An 18,939-nucleotide genomic window follows, 5' to 3' on the forward strand; every position below is an offset into this window, starting at 1 on the left:
TCTTCTCTTCTGCAGACTAAACAAGCCATATGATGAGTTTGTTGTAATGTCATATGTTCACTGCATGTTTGAAGAGCTGATACATTGGATGAACCCAGTTGTTTACAGTGGGGAGAAGAAGAGTCTCGGAGGACCACATCATGAAAACTAAAGAGCAACTGGTACAGCTCATGGAATCTCCAGGCAGCGGTTTGCAAACTCTCAGCTACGGGGTTGTATTCAAAACCCTGGGCCCTATTCCACCTTACGTTTCTTGGCTTATTGGCATTCCCCAGAAAAGGATCTATCTAGTCCTCTGAGTGTTCTTGTCTATCTCACCAGGTCTCTTCACAAGTGATTCTTCAAGCCCAGCTGTTTAAAGAGAGACCTCTAGCAGACAATGCCAGTGCTTGTCTGACATTGATGGGATCCATCTGAGGAGCTAAGCACACAATCACCGCATTAATAGCCTCAGTTCTCTCGGGTCCTGGGCCACAGAGGTGACCCAGAGTCCAAGGTCTCCCTTGTGAGAAATTCTTGAGAGGGTGAGACAAGATGTCAGCCTTTCTGTGTGAGGAGACAAGGAGAAAATACACTTTTCTAAGGCAGAACAGCAAAACAAGGTGGTCTTGTCCACTTCAACCCTGTGTAGGAGAATAGAAACTTAATCCGAAGTCCTGTCACTAAACAAGGCCGCTGCAAACAAGAGCCATGCTGCTGGGCTTTTGACAGAGGGATGGGGTATGGGCAGCAGATGCCTTAGGCACTAGGATATGGCAGGGAGGGGTGCGGCGTAAGAACCCCAGTTGGATGGTCAGCATCGCCCGCATGGTTTCTCACCAAGAAAGGACAATGCCCAAGTCACTTAGTTTCAGTGTGTCAGAAAAGAGGACCCTACATAACGTGATTCTGCACTGTCCACCGCTCTCTTGTCCCAGGCCCATAATAGATCTGTGTGTTTACCTGGCCATTCCAGCGTTCTCTGTAATTACTACTCCGACACAGAGACCGGGGGCCTGTTCTCCACCTGTTCGCACCAGTGTGCCACAGGAATAACTTTGCCGAAGTCAGTAGTTACCTCAGTGTAAACTGGTGCATCTGAGAGAATCAAAGTCCAAAAATCGCATTTCTGGAGTTCTTCAGGGAGCGCACACACTTTCCTCTGGGCTCGAGAGAGCAACAGAGGGAGGCAGGGAGGTCTCTGTGAGGTTTCTGCTCTAAAACCCTCTCGCCTAGCACTGGCTCTGGGCCGAGCCCCTGTGCAGGTGTTCTCTCCTGGGAGGCACAGGAGATTCCCCGTGTCATCGGATCAGACATGTTGGTACCAGCACAAACCGTGGTTCTCTCCCCTGGCAGGTACTGGGATCTACTCCTTGGAAGCTGGCACTGGTGGTAGCTTTACCCCGGCTCAGGCTGTCAGCAGAGACACGGCTCCTGGGAGGGAGAGCTCTGGCTCTGAGCGTCTCCCATTCTGCTGCTCCACCTTCTCAGCACGCCTTGCTGGAGTATCCGCGCACCTCAGGTCGCGTGCATGAGCCTCTGTAAACCACTGTCCTCTCAGCCTGCCTGAGAGCCAGGGGGACCTGGATGAACCCAGATTCTGCAAGCGCGACTGTGCCATCCTGAGAGTTGCTGGTCTGGGAGGGGTTCGCTGGCATGGCACCATCAGAGTGGGGAGGGCGGTGCCCTAATTCAGCCTCTGGCCTGGGGCGTGTACAAGCACCAAGGGAGCAAGTTCCCTCCTCAGAAAGGCTCCCTGTGTTTTGCTTTTCCCCAGGGTAACTCCGGCCTTGGCTTCAGCATTGCAGGGGGAATTGATAATCCCCATGTTCCTGATGATCCAGGGATTTTTATCACGAAAATCATCCCTGGTGGAGCTGCAGCGATGGATGGCCGCCTAGGGTGAGTACCCGAAAACTGCTGTCCTGGCCTGAGCACGATGCAGTAGGGTCACGTGGCAGCAGCTCGATGTGGCTTTAATGCTGCACAGGTCGGTGTTCCCGGCGCTCGCTTTCAACCAAGCCCAGCAGATAGGCAGACTTGAAGCACAGGGTTAGTATGCACGGCTTTCCAGCCATGCGGAACTGGCTTCCCCATGCAGTGAGTTGGCGAGTCTCAGCTGAGTCTCATAGACCTTAAGGTCAGAAGGGACCATTATGATCATCTAATCTGACCTGCACAACGCAGGCCACAGAATCTCACCCACCCACTCCTGTAACAAACCTCTCACCTCTGTCTGAGCTATTGAAGTCCTCAAATCATGGTTTAAACACTTCAAGGTGCAGAGAATCCTCCAGCAAGTGACTCGTGCCCCAAGCTGCAGGGGAAGGTGAAAAACCCCCAGGGCCTCTGCCAATCTGCCCTGGAGGAAAATTCCTTCCCGACCCCAAATATGGCGATCAGCTGAACCCTGAGCATGTGGGCAAGACTCACCAGCCAGATACCCAGGAAAGAATTCTCTGTAGTAACTCAGATCCCACCCCATCTAACATCCCATCACAGGCCATTGGGCCTATTTACCACTAATAGTCAAAGATCAATTAATTGCCAAATCATGTTATCCCATCATACCATCTCCTCCATACACTTATTGAGCTTAATCTTGAAGCCAGATAGATCTTTTGCCCCCCACTGCTTCCCTTGGAAGGCTGTTCGTCAGAGAATTTGTTCACATCTCCTCAGGGGAGACTCCTGCCAGGAACAGCAGGGAGCCTATGTGTCAGGACTGGGGGGCTCTGGGGCGCTGTGGGGAAGCCGGGAGCTGCAGGTTGAAACTGGGAGGCATCTCCAGAGGTCTGTGTGTGCGGTGCTGTTGAGTAGCAGCGGTGGTGCTGGGAGGACAAGAAGAGGGGCTGAATCCCTCGTGGGGAGAATGGGGTGATGGGCCATGTTGTGGGTGATTTGGGACAAGAGAATATGGGGACTGGTTTCTTTGCCTATTCTCTTTATCTCCCCCTTTACCACCAATGAGTCATCAGACCCCCTGTCCCCTCTGTGCGTGTCAGGGATCTGCAATGCTTCCCCCTCCCCCAGCTGAGGGGGTCTCTCTCACCCCTCAGTCATGCTGAAGGATCCCCTTCCCACAGGATCCCCCACTCACCGCAGGTGGCGCCTCCTCATGGCCGCTCTGGGGATTAGCTCTTTCCAGGTCTGAGGCCCCCTTCTGCTGCTCACTGCACACCCTGCAGCCGCTCGCTCTCTCTCTCTCTCTCTGACTCAGGTCTCTACGCCTGTCTTCCCCTTCCAGGGTATCAAAGTCTTTCCTTACCAGCAGGTTTAGGCAGTCTTCCCATTCACTGCCCCATGGTGCCAGTTCCCCAGTGGAACCCGCGCCTGCCCTCTCCCCGGATTCCAGCTCAGGGACCATCCGATCAGCAGCCAAGGTCTGCACCATCCTGAGCCTTGCTGCCTTTTCGCTGAGACTTTCCTGCCCCTTCTGGCTCCCCACACCAGGTGTGCCAGCCCTAACTCCCTCCCCCCAGGGAGTGACTGCAAACTGCTTCCCTGCAGCCCCTCTGCTGTCAACTCCCTCGCTTTCTAGAAGCCGTACCTGCTCCCGCACAGGTGAGCTTCCCCTAATTAGGGCTTTCTTCTCAGCCTGATAGGTTAATTGGCCCACCTGTCTTCCATTAACCCCTTTGGAGCAAGTGTGGGGTGAACACCCCATCACAGGCCCCTCTCCACCCACTCCTGTTAAGCGGCTGGGCCTGGCATGAGAATGTCCTTACTGTAGTCCTGTCCACAAGCTCAGTGTCCTGATTCAGCATCTCTGGGGCTCAGTTGGATGGAAGGAGAGAGAACTGTGTTCTCAGTGAAGTTCACGGGGGTCTGGATGGAGATTTGTGGCCTAGGCCAAGGTGTGGCGGGGTCAGAGGAGACTGAAGGACCGTGAATTCAGGGGAACTCCCAGGAGATTCTCCAGAGACTTGAGGCAAGAGCTGTCTAAACACCGTAATGAGAGCAGCCAGGGGGCCAGCCAATGATGCGTCTGCTGCTTGCAGGGTGAACGACTGCGTCCTGCGGGTGAACGAGGTGGATGTCTCTGAGGTGGTGCACAGCAAGGCAGTGGAGGCACTGAAGGAAGCAGGCCCGGTGGTTCGACTTGTGGTGCGTCGGAGGCAGCCCCCACCTGAGACTATAATGGAAGTTAACCTGATGAAAGGACCCAAAGGTGAAATCTCTTAAATGACTGCGGTAGCCTAACCCAGCCCCTGTGACTGGGACATAAATGGCCTGGGGGGGCGGTGGGTCGGGACTGAGGGGAGCAGCAAGCTGTGTGGGGCCTGGGAAATCATGGGTCAGGATCTGGGCAGCACAGGGTTCCCTGCGCCAGTTGAACAGATGTGTGGTTATAGCAACAGTTGGTAGTCAGAGCGTACTGGCCTCTCCATATGTCCCTGATTGCTCAGGGACCAGAGGCCACCATCCTCTCCATCTGCTCCATGTGCTTAGCGAAGCCCAAGTAACAGGCCACCAACAGGAGGAGCTGCATGAGAGCGTGGGCGGAGGAGCAAGGTGAGCGACCCATTGGCGTTCTAAATTCCCTGCGTCCCCAGGCAGGTGTGTTCCACTCACCATCTAGTGGCTCTTCAGTCTCCTCTCATTGCCTCTTGTGTTCCCCTCAGGACTAGGCTTCAGCATCGCAGGTGGAATCGGAAACCAGCACATCCCAGGAGACAACAGCATCTACATCACCAAGATCATTGAGGGAGGGGCTGCCCAGAAGGATGGCCGGCTGCAGATCGGGGACCGGCTGCTGGCGGTGAGCGCACGCACCTTCCTCTGGGCTCTAGAGAGCGACAGAGGGAGGTGGGGATGCCAGGTCTCTGTGAGGTATCTGCTCTAAAGCTCTCTCTGCCCAGCACTGGCTCTTGCTCCATATACAGCCTAGGCTTTCCATTGCTCCAGTGCCCTTTCTACCCACTAGCTCTCCTTCCCAAGGCCTGGGCACCCAGGGTTATATCAGTGCGCCCCAGTGGGCAATGAGCAGGAGTTGCTAGTTTGCACTCCCTGATCATTAGATTGCCATAATGACAAAGTCCCACCAGCTGGATTCCTATCAGGGCAATGGAGAAGGGACAGGGGAGAGCTTGTCCCAGAACAGACCAGTGGGTAGTGGCTGCTTTGCATCACCAGGGTGACACAAAGCAGCCTGAGTGAACTGGTGAATGTGGCCTGCTGGATGTAGGATTGTTCCCGGTTGTTACTATCACTGTTTGCTGACAAGGTGAATGTCCCAGCAGGGCTGGGGCCGGGGGCCCTGAGTGAATTCCCAAATATGACATTAATGACATGCCTGAGATTTGATCTGCACTGAAGTCAGGGATTCCCACAGCTCCCCATGGCTGGGAAGGGACCGCACTTTGGACACTGAATAAACAAAGGATGATCATGTTCCTATATTTTGGGATAGTGGCTGCGTGGTGCAGTGAAATGAGTGACATGCAGACCTGGAGAGGGTATAACTGGCACTGTAAGGAGGAGTTTCTGTGTCATGAAGATAAACAAATACCCCGTATGTAAAAGAGGGACAAGGTAAGTAGCCCGACTTCCATTAGAGGAAGGGACAAGCTGTCAAGCTTCACAGACTCTTCCTCGGGTCTGGAGAAGGCAACCAGTATGTCCAAGCTAAACACAAGGTGGGACAGATTGTTAAGCATAAGCGGTTCACGCATGCTGTAGGAGACCACTGCAAGTGAAGTGGGCAGTTACGGTTAGTGGGCAGAAGGGTGTGTTAAAATGGTTGTAATGAGCCATAAAACCAGTGTCTCTGTTAAGACCATGGTTTTTAGTGTCCAGCCGAGTTCTGAATGGAAGTTCCCGGCCTCATCTCTAGAAGGCATTGTGCAGGTTTCCTGTGAGGACCAGGACTGGGAAGTCGGATACCGAGTGATCCTTTTGAGAAAAGTGTTCACCCATGGGTGACCGGCTGTTTTTGTCTTATTTTTCTTTATGAGTTCATTCGAGAGCATAGTGATTGTCGGGTTTCACCCACATTGGTGTCATTGGGGTATTGAGTGCATTGGATGAGGTACACCACACGTTGCGATAAGCTTGTGTAGACCCATGGATCCTGAAAGGTGTGTTGTGGGGGTGTTGATCATTGTATCAGCAGAGCTGTGTCTGCAGGTTTTGCATCTGTTGTTCTGGCAGGGTCTGGAGCTTGCTTTGAGTTGGCGTCTCCTGGTCTGTGTGGAGCTTGCTTCTGATGATGAGCCAGGCGAGGCTGGGGGTTGTTTGAAGGCTAGAAAAGGGGATTCAGGAAATATTTTTTTAAGGATGCGGTCCCCATCAAGTCTGAGTTGTAATCATTTGATGATACCCCAAAGAAAGGTTTAGGCAGTCTTAAGACAAAAACACCCTGTCACCCATGGGTGAACACTTTTCTCAAAGGGATCACTCAGTATCTGATCTCCCAGTCCTGGTCCTCATAGGAAGCCTGCACAATGCTTTCTAGAGACGAGGTTGGTAACTTCCATTCAGAACTCGGCTGGACACTAAAAACCATGGTCTTAACAGAGACACTGGTTTTATGGCTCATTACAACCATTTTAACACACCCTTCTGCCCGCTAACCCTTAATAGCCCACTTCACTTTAAGTGGTCTCCTACAGCATGTCTTATGTTTAACTTGGACATGCTGGTTGCCTTCTCCAGACCTGAGGAAGAGCTCTGTGAAGCTCTGTGAAGCTCGAAGCTGTCCCTCCAAAAGAAGTTAGTCCCACAAGAGATACCTGGGACCAACGCGGCTGCAACAATGCTGCCAACAGCCGTGTTTGAAAGGGCTGGTGAATGGCTGCACTTGTTGCATGCGGTCTGGGAATCAGTCTCTAGCTGTTTCTGCAGCTGAGATGCAACCCAGCACATGCTATTGAAACGCCACTTGGAGACACGTCCCATCCCACTTCACCGGGATGTAGCAATGAAACAAAACCGGGATCGTTTGAACCCAGTCCTTTATCTCCTCCCTGACCCCTCCTCTGCCTCTCATAGAATCATAGAATATCAGGGTTAGAAGGGACCTCAGGAGGTCATCTAGTCCAACCCCCTGCTCAAAGCAGGACCAATCCCTGGAATCCCAGGGAAGACAGCAGTAATGGAAAGCTATGCACTCGTTAGGCCAGGGAGACCGGGGTGGGGGATCATTTGCTGGAGAAGTTCTATCTGGGTAGAGACCAAACAGCAACTCAAGTAGTGGAAAGGTCCTCCATGCCTTTCTGTTTGTTTCCTCTGTCTCCCTCACTGCCCCTGGCCCCTCTCTCGCAGGTGAATAACACGAACCTGCAGGACGTGCGGCACGAGGAGGCGGTGGCCTCTCTGAAGAACACCTCCGACATGGTGTACCTGAAAGTGGCCAAGCCTGGCAACGTCCACCTCAACGACATGTACGCGCCCCCCGACTATGCCAGCAGTACGTACGCCAGCCTGCCAGCCTCAGCCCGGCTCCCAGGAGAGCACAGCTGTGCCGCAGTGCCACAAGAACCCTTGGGGAAGGACGTGGGGGGTGAACAGCAGGGCCAAAGGGAGAGGGGCATGTGAGAGCGTGAAAGGGGATGGGAGGGTCTTGGGAGGTGGGGAGCCCCACAGGGTGCGGGGCACTGGAGGGAAATGCGTGCTAGCAATGGGAACACAGGGCTCGTGCTCCCTAGTTGTAGACCAGAGCAGCCGGGCCCAGGACTTCTGCTCCTGATTTTGTCTTTTCCTTCTCTGCAGCCTTCTCAGCCTTGGCTGATAACCACATAAGCCATAACACCAGTCTGGGTTACCTCGGCAGTGTTGAGAACAAACCCCCCTACCCAGCCCCGCCACAGGCGACCCCATCTAGGTACTCGCCCATCCCTCGACATATGATTGGGGAGGAGGACTTCACCAGGTGAGCAAGGGCCTGAGGGTAGAGACAGCTCAGAGAAAAAGCTCTGGGAGATCCCCCTCCCTCTCAAATCCCTTCTCTCTCTCTCTCTCTCCCCCCCGCCCCTTCTTTTTCAAAGGATCTGTAGGTGGAGTGGCAATATTTATTGACCTAGTGAATCCGTCCCCAGTCCTAGGGCCACAGGTGCTGAGCTTCCTTGCAGCAGGTGCCAGCACAAAACCCCTATTTGTTAGGGAGTTTAGTGTTCTTTAAAAGTCCCTGGGACAGATTCTGCTCCCTCAGGCCTGTGGAAATCCTGAGTCTCCCTCTTGATTTTGATGCATAGATACCATGGGGATAAGCACCAAGCTAGAGAGATCATTTCAGTGGCTCTGACCCCATTCCCCATGTCCCTCCCATGCCCCTTTGCCCCCTCTGCTCCTCTTTGAACTCTTTTGAGACTTAAGTGCTCTTACTTTTGAGATTCTTTGGTTTTCATTTCCTTTGCTCATTAAAAATCCAGTTAAGGCAAATCACATTTATGGTGGAATCCCACACAGGCAATTCAGGCCGTTCCCCCTGCTCAGAGCCCAGGGATGCTCCCCACCAATGCACCAAAACCTCTGGAGATGATGCTGAGGTCCTTCAGGATGATAGCAGTGAAAAAACGTTGGCAGCCCAAGTACATCTCTTCATCCTGGGCCATGCATGCGTTTCTGCTTTGAGAGTCCTGGCTCCTCTTCCATCTGTTCATTTCAAACTGTTCATGCAGCAGGGATTCTGCCAATGCTCTGAGTTCTCCCGCTTCCTGCATGTCACTCTGAGGTTCCTCGCTCATCATTACCATCGTATACAGAGCAATTCAATTTGGTTCCTAAGTGGTGCCAGATCTTGCCTCTCTCTCGGTGGAGCAGGGAGCAGAAATAGGTCTTGGGTGAGTGTGAAGTAGGACACAAAGCTCTTTGGGGCAGAGAAAGACAAAGGGCTTTAGTCACTGGTAGTGTGATTTGCTACTTTCCGTCTTTAGCAGACAGCTGGGGTTGGTTCACAGTTAGAGCTGACTTTTAGCGTTTGGTAACAGCAGGGCTACAATTGGCTTTAGGGTTGGGGTGACGGCAGGGTTGGGACCGGCTCAGGGTGGGGGTTGGGGTGACGGCAGGGTTGGGACCGGCTCAGGGTGGGGGTTGGGGTGACGGCAGGGTTGGGGCCGGCTCAGGGTGGGGGTTGGGGTGACGGCAGGGTTGGGGCCGGCTCAGGGTGGGGGTTGGGGTGACAGCCTGGGACCCCCTTTGCGGCCCTGTGCTGTCGCTGGGCCCTGTCACTCGGGTCGAGGGGGCTGGGTTCTGTCCCTGCTTTATTTTCTCTCCCTGAACAGGAGCTCCTGTGTGTCCAGGGCAGTGTGGAGTTCAAGTGCAGTCAAGTAGTTAAGTCCCTCCACATTGCCCTGAATGTGCACTTCTGTCCCCGTAACCAAGGTCTGCCGTATCCTGCCGCCCTAGCTCCCCTGCCCCTGGCAGCCGTAACCCTGGGGGCTGTGACTGGAGGCGTGTAGTGTATCATGCACATTCAGCCCATTACTGTTGGGCCTTTCTGTGTCAGACGCACATTCATGTGGACAGTCAGGGTTAAAGCAGCCCCTCCCCTCCATCCTCTCCCCTCTAGACCCTTAAGCATGGACTGGGCATGAAGAAGCAGTGACTGGGCTGTTGTTTGTGATGCAGTGCCAGTGACTGGCCGCTAGAGGATGCTGCTGCCCAGGAGCCATCAAGGCAGAGAGGCCAGGGTGGCTGGGGGGAGCCGTGTCTAACAGGATGACAGGCCAGCGCTGGCTGCTGCTGTATTCTCCAGTCTCTGATTTGTTGTGTGGTGGGCTCTGCCGTTCTCGGCTAGGCCAGCTTCACTCGGGCCGGAAGGGAAGATAGCCGTAATGGAAATCTATGCACTCGTTAGGCCAGGGGACCGGGGTGGGGGATCACTTGCTGGAGAAGTTCTATCTGGGTACAGACCAAACAGCAACTCAAGTAGTGGAAAGGACCTCATGCCTTTCTGTTTGTTTCCTCTGTTTCCCTCATCCTCCTGTACCACGTGCAGCAAAACACCCTGACGCACTCCGTGCCCTGTGCAGGAGCCGGAGCAGTCTCCACGTGCATTTTACTGCTGCGTGACCAGCAGTCACCTCTAGCCCAGAGGGCAGCTGGGGTCTCTGGTAGCCAGCCGTTCCGCTGAATCAGCACTGAGCCCCTTTCCCTGCTTGGGGCTGCGCTGCAGGAGGAGGGTTGATTCAGGAAGAGCCATTGCTCCTACAGTTAGTGCAGACCTCAGTGCCCACCATGCTGCTGGCGGGTGCTCTACTGCCGAAGGCAGTTGGGGGTTTTGGTGGGTGGGGTGCGGCATAGCATCCAAGTCCTGGCCTTTCGGTAGCATTAACGAGCCCACTGCACTTTGTTTGAAATGAGGGTCGGGGCGTTAATGCTGCAATGTCCTACTCACGAATTGCATCCGACTTCCAACTGAGTGTAAGAGAAGAGAAGGGTGTGAATCATCACTGAGATCAGTTGGGTAGAATAAGAGGCTTAGTTCTTTGGGGCTTTATCCTGTTCTTCCCAGGTTCTTGTAGTGCACCCTTTGATGAGATCTTGTTCTGTCTTTCTCCGAATTGTCTGGAGCTGGTCACTGGTGGAGACAGGATACAGGACTGATTGGACCACTGGGCTGATGCAGAATGTTCTTGTGTTTTCCTTCTGTTTCGCATTGGAGACAACAGAAGGAGAGCTGTACGAAGCCCAGGAGATCCCCTTTGTATAGGCACAGCTTTCAGACCCAGCGCTGTGCTCTTTCTGTTCTCTTTGCAAAGCCAGAGAGCCAAGGGCTTTTCACTGGGGACAGAACTCTCTGTTGGGCTCAGTCGTGGCTCAAAGCTCCAGGCCATCAGTGCTGTCCTGCTGTAGCAGTGGCCGTTGTGATTCCAGGAGGTCAAGCTGTGTGTAGATGTGAGAGCGCTGGGGACCACAAAGGAGGAGTATAGAGAGGCCTTTCCAAGGTCCAAGGAAGCAGAGCAGGTCTCTGATATAACCCTAGATGGGTTTCCCTGCTGATGTTGGTGAACAAGAAACAAGATCAGACTGTAGTGACATTGCAGCTTCCTTCAACAACAGCAGAAGCCATAGCACAAACTCCTTAGCAAACCTGCCTCAGATCACCGGGTAACCTCTCTTGTAGCTGTTGTTGCAAAAATGCTAAAGTCTGGCTTGAGGGTCCGAGCCAAGGTCTTCCTTGCATTGTAATACAGGAGACACATGGGGAAACTCCAGCTGTGAAAGACCATGGTCTGTTGTGAGGAACAATGGCGCCTCCAGGCAGTACTGTGTCCTGACACCCTTAAGGCATGGTGCGTGTGAATTGCAGGTTATTATGGTGCAGGGGACTCACCCTGTGCGCCAGTATGGAGAATAGCTCTTCTAGTGCATTCGATCCTGGAGAGGAAAGGGCTGCCTAGAGTGGGACACCAACTGGGGAGAGTGAGGAGTCTGTGTGGGCTGCATAGCCACCTCCTTCTGCCCTGGAACGTGACTGTGGATCCCAGGGCAGAACTGGCTGTTTGTCATGCCTGAGGAGAGGCACTCAGCACGGGTCTGAGTGTGACTGGAGGAAGGGGCCCAGGAACCACACAGCTGCTCTGGGGCTGGGCCGTTGTTTTCTTTCATTCAAAATCGGGATGAAACAGGAGAGTTGTCTGCCTGCTTCTAGCTGCCATAGGGGGAGGACTTCAGCACACTCTGCAAGGGAAATCTGCGTGTCAGGGGCTGGCAGTGAGCTCCTGTCTGCCATGGAGGTATGCTGAAGTGAGATCACGCCACCTGCAGCCTGCTTTACCATGCACCACAGCTATGAGTGAGTGATGTCCCCTTTTGGGGTGGGGATTTGCTCCTGGAGCTCTTGGCCAAGTCATTCGCCTATTTACAAACTAACCCCTCCAGGCCCCTGTGCTGCCAGCCACGTGACATTTCCATAGGATTTGGCTGAGATCATTCTGTGTCCGTGCCTTTGCGGGGACAAAGCGTTTACATTAGGCAGCTGCCATCCATTACTCCAGGCAGACACTTCAGATGTGGCTTCCAAAGCCAAGAGGGAAAGGGAGCAACTGAGAGGAAATGCACCCAGACCTGCATCCACAGAGTGGTTCAAACACAGCTAGGGAAGCAGGGTTAAAGGTGCTGCCCTGATCTGGCCAGTCAGTGGGGATGGGGCCACACCATGTCAGAACACTGCTAGCCTCATCTAGTTGAGTCCTGTCTAGTCTGAGGTGTGGCTAACCACAGGCTGCCCAGACCACATTAGAAACCTTTTTGGGTGGACCTGTGCTAAACCAAATTAAAACCTGGTTCCTTTCCTTGAGTCCTAGCCTGATCTAGACAGTCCAGAGAGCGATGCTGAACACAAAGGACACGAGTCCAGCCATGCAGGGCTAGCACAAGGCAGGGTACTGGTCACCACCCACCCCCCACCCCAATATTTGGGGCCAATCCTGATTTGAATAAAAGGGGCCATGATTTTGGTGCTGTCTCATTCCAGCCTCATGTGGGTGAGTCACTCCATGTAGAAGAGGCCATGGCTGTGTGAAGAGCTGTCCCCTGTTCCCCGCTCTTCTGCAGAACCACATGAGGGTAATGTTCTCTTTTGTCAGATGTTCAGAGAGTAGTAGGGTCTGAATACAATCATTTAATCTGATGCTTTCTTCTAATGCAGGGTTATTGTATTGATGATGAGGTGTGGGGGCTCCCTGCACACTGAGCCTCTTGTGCACACAGCTATGTGGTAGGGCAGCAGATAGAATTGTGTTGTCTATTCTCCTGATCTGCCTGGATGGGCAGCAGCCAGTCCTCCCATCAGTATCAGAGTGCCCCGTCAGCTGACTGTGTGAGCAGTGCTCTAGGTGAACAGTCAGAGGCTGTTAGTTGACATGAATCAGGTGTTTTTGCCTGTATCAGTGAGCAGTGTATCTGCCCCCTTGCACTCTGTTACTGCATGCTGATTTGGCCCCAACTGCATCTGCATTTTTGAAGAATCACACCCAGGAAACACTATGGAGTTTGATTAGCATTTTGATGCCATTGCACTTCTGTATTCTAGGGGAAGGTGCTACTGAGGGGCCTAGTGTCAGTGCTGGTGGGAGAGGTTAACACGAGCCAGGGTCTGTTATTGGAGAATATTCCAAGTATACAAAGTAAACTTGACAGCTTATCCTTTGTTCCGCACCTTGGCTTGGATGATACTGGCTTTGCCTGCGAGGGCAAGAATGGGTTAAGTCTATAAGGTCTAAGCAGAGTGAAGTAAGTGCTGAAGTCTGTGTCCTTTCAATAGCTGAGTGCGGGTGAAGAAGACTCGTGTCCTGCAGCAGCCCCAGGAGAGAGAAGGCAGAGATAAACAGAGCAGGGGGTTGACAGCTGAGAGCATTCAGAACATTCCTGTTCCTCGCACGCGTCCCAGTTGGGGAGCAAGAACCAGGCAGGGAAACCGCAGGCAGAGCGCGCAGCACAGCAATGTTCACTGTTAACGTCTCATCATCCATGTCCTATGGGGGACCCCCATCTCTCTCTCCCTCCCGGCAGCAGCCAGGCCATAGGAAGAAATGGGACCAAAGGTACTGTTTTGTAATACCACTTAGTCTGAGCTGATGTAGGGAAGGGGAGTGGGACCATTGTCCAGACAGTGAGGAGCGTCTGGGAGAGGTTTCTGGGTCCGGGGTGCAGTGCTTGGCTGGGGTGATACTGGAACAGACCGAAAAGTCCTAGCTGTTCAATGCCTGGCATTTCTGCTTGTGCCAAGCCTTGGTATAACCTAGGAGTTAACAATGCTTGTATTGGAAGGCAGACAGGAGCATGTGTTAACATCAGCTGGATGTAACCCAGACACAGAACTGGAATTAGGGGTTGGTACTGGGGGAACATGAGCCTTCAAACAACCCCTCCCTGCAGTGGGGCGGAGGGGTCTGTCTGTCAGCAAGACTGCAGGGCACTGGGACTTACAGACTCCAGATTCTGTAAGCAGAAGACTGAATGCTCCAGGTTGGACACAGTGGTTTAGGTGCCGCAGCCAGACAAACTGCTCTCCCTGCTGTCTGAGAGTTCCTAGGGTCACAGAGAACAAGACAGCTGAGAGCTCATGGGAGCCAGCCTGGCCCCCTTCCCTGCAGCATCCTGTCTCTGCAGAAATGCCACAGTGGTTTAAGGGCTGGTGCCCGTAAGCCACAGAGATGGCAGCTTTCAGGGCAGGAGGGGGCAGCCTATGGAGTCAGGTCCAGAGGTCCCATCCAGTCCATCTCCTAGGGGCCAGGGCAGGGTTGTTCTCTATTGGACATTTACTAGCATAGTGCCGTGGGACCCCCATCCCTTCCCCTCGATTGCTGCCACTTTAACATGTTCCTCCACAGCAGACGCTCTGGCTTCATTATTAATACATGTCCTGGGTATTTCCATCATCTTCCTGGGTAACTTTAGAGACAAAGTGTTAAACTCTCTGACGAATCTCAGCATTTTGGTATAAATTTGTTCCACTTAATGCTTAGTATTTTCCTCAGCCATTTGCTTCTAAGGCACTTAAATGTCTGTCTCCCTGTACCTTTGGTGGATTTCCAGCTTTCACATCCATATGTTATGAGAGAAATAACATTTGGGTTCAAGATTTGTAGTTTGGTCTATAAATTAGATTTTCAATGACCAAATCTTGTTTAAGCTAGTAAATCAGCATTTCTCAAACTGGAGTCTTGACCCAAAAGGGGGTCACAAGCCTTTTGTAGGGGGGTCACAGTATTGCCACCCTTACTTCTGTGCTGCCTTCAGAGCTGGGCAGCCGGAGAGTGGCAGCTATTGGCCAGGCGACCAACTCTGAAGGCAGCACTGTTGCCAGCAGCAGCAAAGAAGTAATGGTGGCATGGTATGGAGGGAGGTGGTTGTCGGAGCCTAAAATGTTTTCAGAGGGGGTCCCGACAAAAAAAGTTTGAGAACCCTTGTGATAAATGCAGCTGCTGCCTTGCCAATTTGTGACATTATTGCTTTCTGGACATTCCCATTAGCTTGCATGTTAATGCCAAGGTACGTGAATTGACTCACTTCTTTCTTCCTTTGCCTTCCAAAGAAATACTTCAGTTGGTAATTGCTGGGGTTCTTGTTCAATTTGTTTTTTCATAATTAACTATTAATCCCACCTGTTTTGTGATGCTGGACAGTCTTTCAGTCTTTGCTTATATGTTAGTTCAACTATCACTTAGAAGGACTGTGTCATCAACAAAATCTAGATCTTCTAGTGTCTTGTTGCTGAACCATGCGTTACCTGTGTTGGATTTGTCCATAAGGAAATCAATGGCAATGCCAAACAGGAGAGATGACAGAACACATCCATGCTTGACACCAGTGTCTGTGTTAAACCATTCACTCACATCTGCATTTATTTCACCTGGGCGACCTGCACTTTGATATAAAGCCTTGATAAAGTTAATTATTTGTGGCACCTGAGAGACTAACAAATTTATTTGGGCATAAGCTTTTGTGGGCTATAACCCACTTCATCTGATGAAGTGGGTTTTAGCCCACGAAAGCTTATGCCCAAATAAATTTGTTAGTCTCCAAGGTGCCACAAGGACTCCTCATTGTTTTTGCTGATACAGACTAACACAGCTACCCCTCTGAAATCTGTTAATTATTTGTGTTAGTATTCAATAGCACTTCAAGATATTCCAGAGTGAATCGCGATGGAGGCTGTCAAATGATTTTGTAAAATCCATTCCTTTGACAGAGTGGGTTTTGCCAGTCAGTGCTCTTTGGTTATTCTCAGGGTGAAAGTCTGGCTGGCATAAAACTGCCTCCCAGCTCACTGCCCGATAGCTTTGGCCTGGTGGCATGTTGCCCGGGCTGCAGCTTTCCTGGAGCCCTATTGTAGTCCCCAGAGTCAGTCCTTCCCTTCCCCAGCTCCTTTCCTCTGTGTACAGAGCCCTATTCAGCCAGCTGCTAAGCTCCAAACGCTTCCAGCCCTTGGCCTAGATCCTGTGACTGACGGGAGCCCTAGGCTCCAGCCTGTTGGATGGTGCAACTCCCAGCACCTGCTCTGTGATTTGCCAGCCTCCTCATTTCTGACTGATGAGTTGCAAGAGGCTGAGCTTGGGTGCCGGGGAGACTTCATCCCTGCCAGATTCCAGGTGTGTCAGGAAGCTCTCGCCCTGCTGTGTTCGGTGGCTTTCCTTCTTTCTGCACAGCTGCAAGCACCAGATCCCAGGGCACTGCAGTTGACTTTGTTGGCAGTTGTGCCCTCCTTTCTCTAAATGTCTCTGATGTCTGTTCACATAGAGAGCCCCGGAAAATCATCCTGCACAAAGGCTCCACTGGACTGGGCTTCAACATCGTCGGGGGAGAGGATGGAGAGGGGATCTTCGTCTCCTTCATCTTGGCTGGCGGCCCCGCCGACCTCAGTGGGGAGCTGCGGAGAGGAGACCGCATCTTATCAGTGAGTCCTGTCACTGCTGTTGAGAGAGGCCTTGACCAGCTGCAGGGCTTGTGTGCAAGGAACTGCTCTCGCTGTTATAGCTGCATGATGTCTAGCAGTCTGCCTCTTCAATCTGCCTGTCTCCCCTACCTCGGGCATTTACAGAGCACCTGTCCCCTGGCCTCTAGCAGTTCATTTGATCTCCTTGTGTTTTGCATTCCTAGTTATCATTCTCAGCAGTGCAGATACAAATGCATCAGACTCTTTCCACAGCAAAATGAGGCTGCCCAGGCAAAGCTAGGAGAGCGAGGCCTGGATACTAGGCCCCGCGATTAGAGCCCCAGCGGCTGAGTCAGGACAGCAATGTACACAGTCCTGCTGGAGTTCCCAGTCACAGACACAGCAGGCAGTCCTGCTGGAGTTCCCAGTCACAGACACAGCAGGGTCACTTCCACGTGTGTTTTCATTCCTCAGCTCTGAGTGTGCACGAGGAGCTTTGTAGTATGAAAACTGAGCAGTTTGGCCAACAAAACCCAGATTCCCTCCCTCAAAGAGTGAGGAGTCCCAAGGTGCAGACGGGGGCAGTAGCTCTGTGTGTGGATGCTGCCTAGAAACCATCCTTTCAGCCACACAACAGAGAGATTCTTTAGCGGGGTTCTGAGCTTGGCCTGTCAGGGTCCATTCCATCTCTCAGTTTGGCCCCTGCCACTGTGATGAGTGTATTGATTCCATGCAGATGAGGCCAAAGCAGATCTGGGGGGGGGGGCGGATTTTCCTCCTTTCCCTGGGGTTTTGAAGATTCCCACCAATTTATGCCCTTACCTCACAGGGACTGACCCACAGATGTGACTCCCAACACTGAGCAGCAGTGACCACTGTAGAGCAAGGTTCAGATTCCTCAGCCTGACCCTGTTGTTCCTAGCACCACTGTCCAAGCTTTTGCCAATCCAGGGAGGGAGAAGCAGAGGCTAGGAATTACAGCTGAGCCCTGGGGCAGAAATGCAGATTGCGACAATGCTTAGGAGGGGAATGATTCTCTCCGGGTGTGTCTCCACAACAAGCGAAGGTGTGATTGTAGAGCAGGGAGGCATACCCACGCTCGCTTCCAGCTAACTAGTGCAGGCAACAAGAGGAGTGCAGGTGCAGTGACATGGGCCAGCAACTGGAGTCCAAGCCCCCGGGGACTTAGGTATGTACTCAGCTAGCCCATGGCACCACGTCTACGCTTCGAGAGACCTTGGTTCGAACACAGAGAGGGTCTCAAGGGAGTTTGGAATGAAATCTCCAAGATGCCTTTGTTCACATCATAAAACAACGGTACTTGGCGTAACTGGTGTGGGCTGAAATCGCAGGTTGGGACTGCGGAGGCGTGGCTAGAAGTCCAGGACGGGACTGGCCGGAGGTACCTTGGCAGACCAGTGAGTAGGGAACCTTGCACAGCCCTTGCCTCCGTTAGCCCTAGCTCTAAAGAGTTCTCTAGGGCTGCTGGAGATCTGTATTGCTAGGGAAGACATCAGTCACCTGGAATCCAGGCATCCCAGATTCCGAGGCATTTACTCTAGTGGGGTAACAGATAGGGTTCAGTTGGGAGCTGGACTTTGAGCTGAAAAGATCCCCAGATGCAGCTGAGCATTTGGCCCTGAGCAAGCTAGTTGGAGGGCACTGTCTGGGGAGGAATGCCCTGGTATCTCCTCCTGGACAGCGCATGGGGTAGGGCAGGGGCTCTCAATCATCTGGGTGAAGAAGGACTCTAGATCGGGGTGGCCAATCTGTGGCTCCGGAGCCACATGCGGCTCTTCAGAAGTTAATACGCGGCTCCTTGTCTAGGCACTGACTCCAGGGCTGGAGCTACAGGCGCCAACTTTCCAATGGGCCGGGGGGTGCTCACTGCTCACCCCCTGGCTCTGCCACGGGCCCTGCCCCCACTCCACCCTTTCCCGCCCCCTCCCCTGAGCCTGCCATGCCCTCGCTCCTCCCCCTCTCCCCCCCCCCCCCAGAGCCTCCTGCATGCCACGAAACAGCTGATCGGGAGGTGTGGGTGCTGGTCGGTGGGGCTGCTGGTGGGTGGGAGGCGCTGGAAGCGGGGAGCTCATGCGGGGCTGCTGACGTATTACTGTGGCTCTTTGGCAATGTACATTGGTAAATTCTGGCTCCTTCTCAGGCTCCGGTTGGCCACCCCTGCTCTAGTTTGATCTGAGAGACTGTGATTGTATCTAGAGCCTTTTTGGAGAGGGCTCAGAATGTGTGTGTTGTTTGTAATGGTTTCCTGTTTGGCTGTTGAAATCGGTGTGTATCGTTTCTATCGGCTGTTGCTCTTACTCAGCCTGTAGTTTGGAGTACTAGTCCTTCTCTACACAGGGCAGTGTTTCGGTATGAGCTTAGGTGTGAATTCAGCCTGGTCTAGTTATACTGGTATACCCCACCCTCCCCATCGGGACATATTATACAGGTATAAGAGAAACGTGTTACACGTAGCTTATGATGCTTGGGAAGGGGTTTAAGAAAGCCACCCTTAGGGCATGTGTTCACTGGCGGCAGCGCTTTCATGGGGCTTGTGTGGTCGCAGCGCTGGGAGAGCTCTAAGAAAACCACCTCCAGGAGGGGCGCAGCTCCCAGCGCTGGTGCACTGTCTACAC

At 52.9% G+C, this 18,939-nt stretch overlaps 1 protein-coding gene across 9 annotated transcripts in view; it reads left to right on the forward strand.

Moving 5' to 3' along the window:
- Positions 1 to 18,939, forward strand: part of DLG3 (discs large MAGUK scaffold protein 3) — a 180,353-nt gene that overhangs the window by 105,046 nt on the left and 56,368 nt on the right. For all 9 annotated transcript variants that reach the window (XM_073358605.2, XM_073358606.2, XM_073358607.2 and 6 more), the window contains 6 exons: positions 1,757 to 1,881; positions 3,981 to 4,150; positions 4,605 to 4,741; positions 7,246 to 7,390; positions 7,693 to 7,852; positions 16,168 to 16,324. In XM_073358605.2, coding sequence (XP_073214706.1) covers positions 1,757 to 1,881; positions 3,981 to 4,150; positions 4,605 to 4,741; positions 7,246 to 7,390; positions 7,693 to 7,852; positions 16,168 to 16,324 — 894 coding nt within the window. The remainder of the gene's footprint in view (positions 1 to 1,756; positions 1,882 to 3,980; positions 4,151 to 4,604; positions 4,742 to 7,245; positions 7,391 to 7,692; positions 7,853 to 16,167; positions 16,325 to 18,939) is intronic.

This window comes from Lepidochelys kempii, chromosome 9, assembly GCF_965140285.1.
Source record: "Lepidochelys kempii isolate rLepKem1 chromosome 9, rLepKem1.hap1, whole genome shotgun sequence".
Lineage (NCBI taxonomy): Eukaryota > Metazoa > Chordata > Testudines > Cheloniidae > Lepidochelys > Lepidochelys kempii.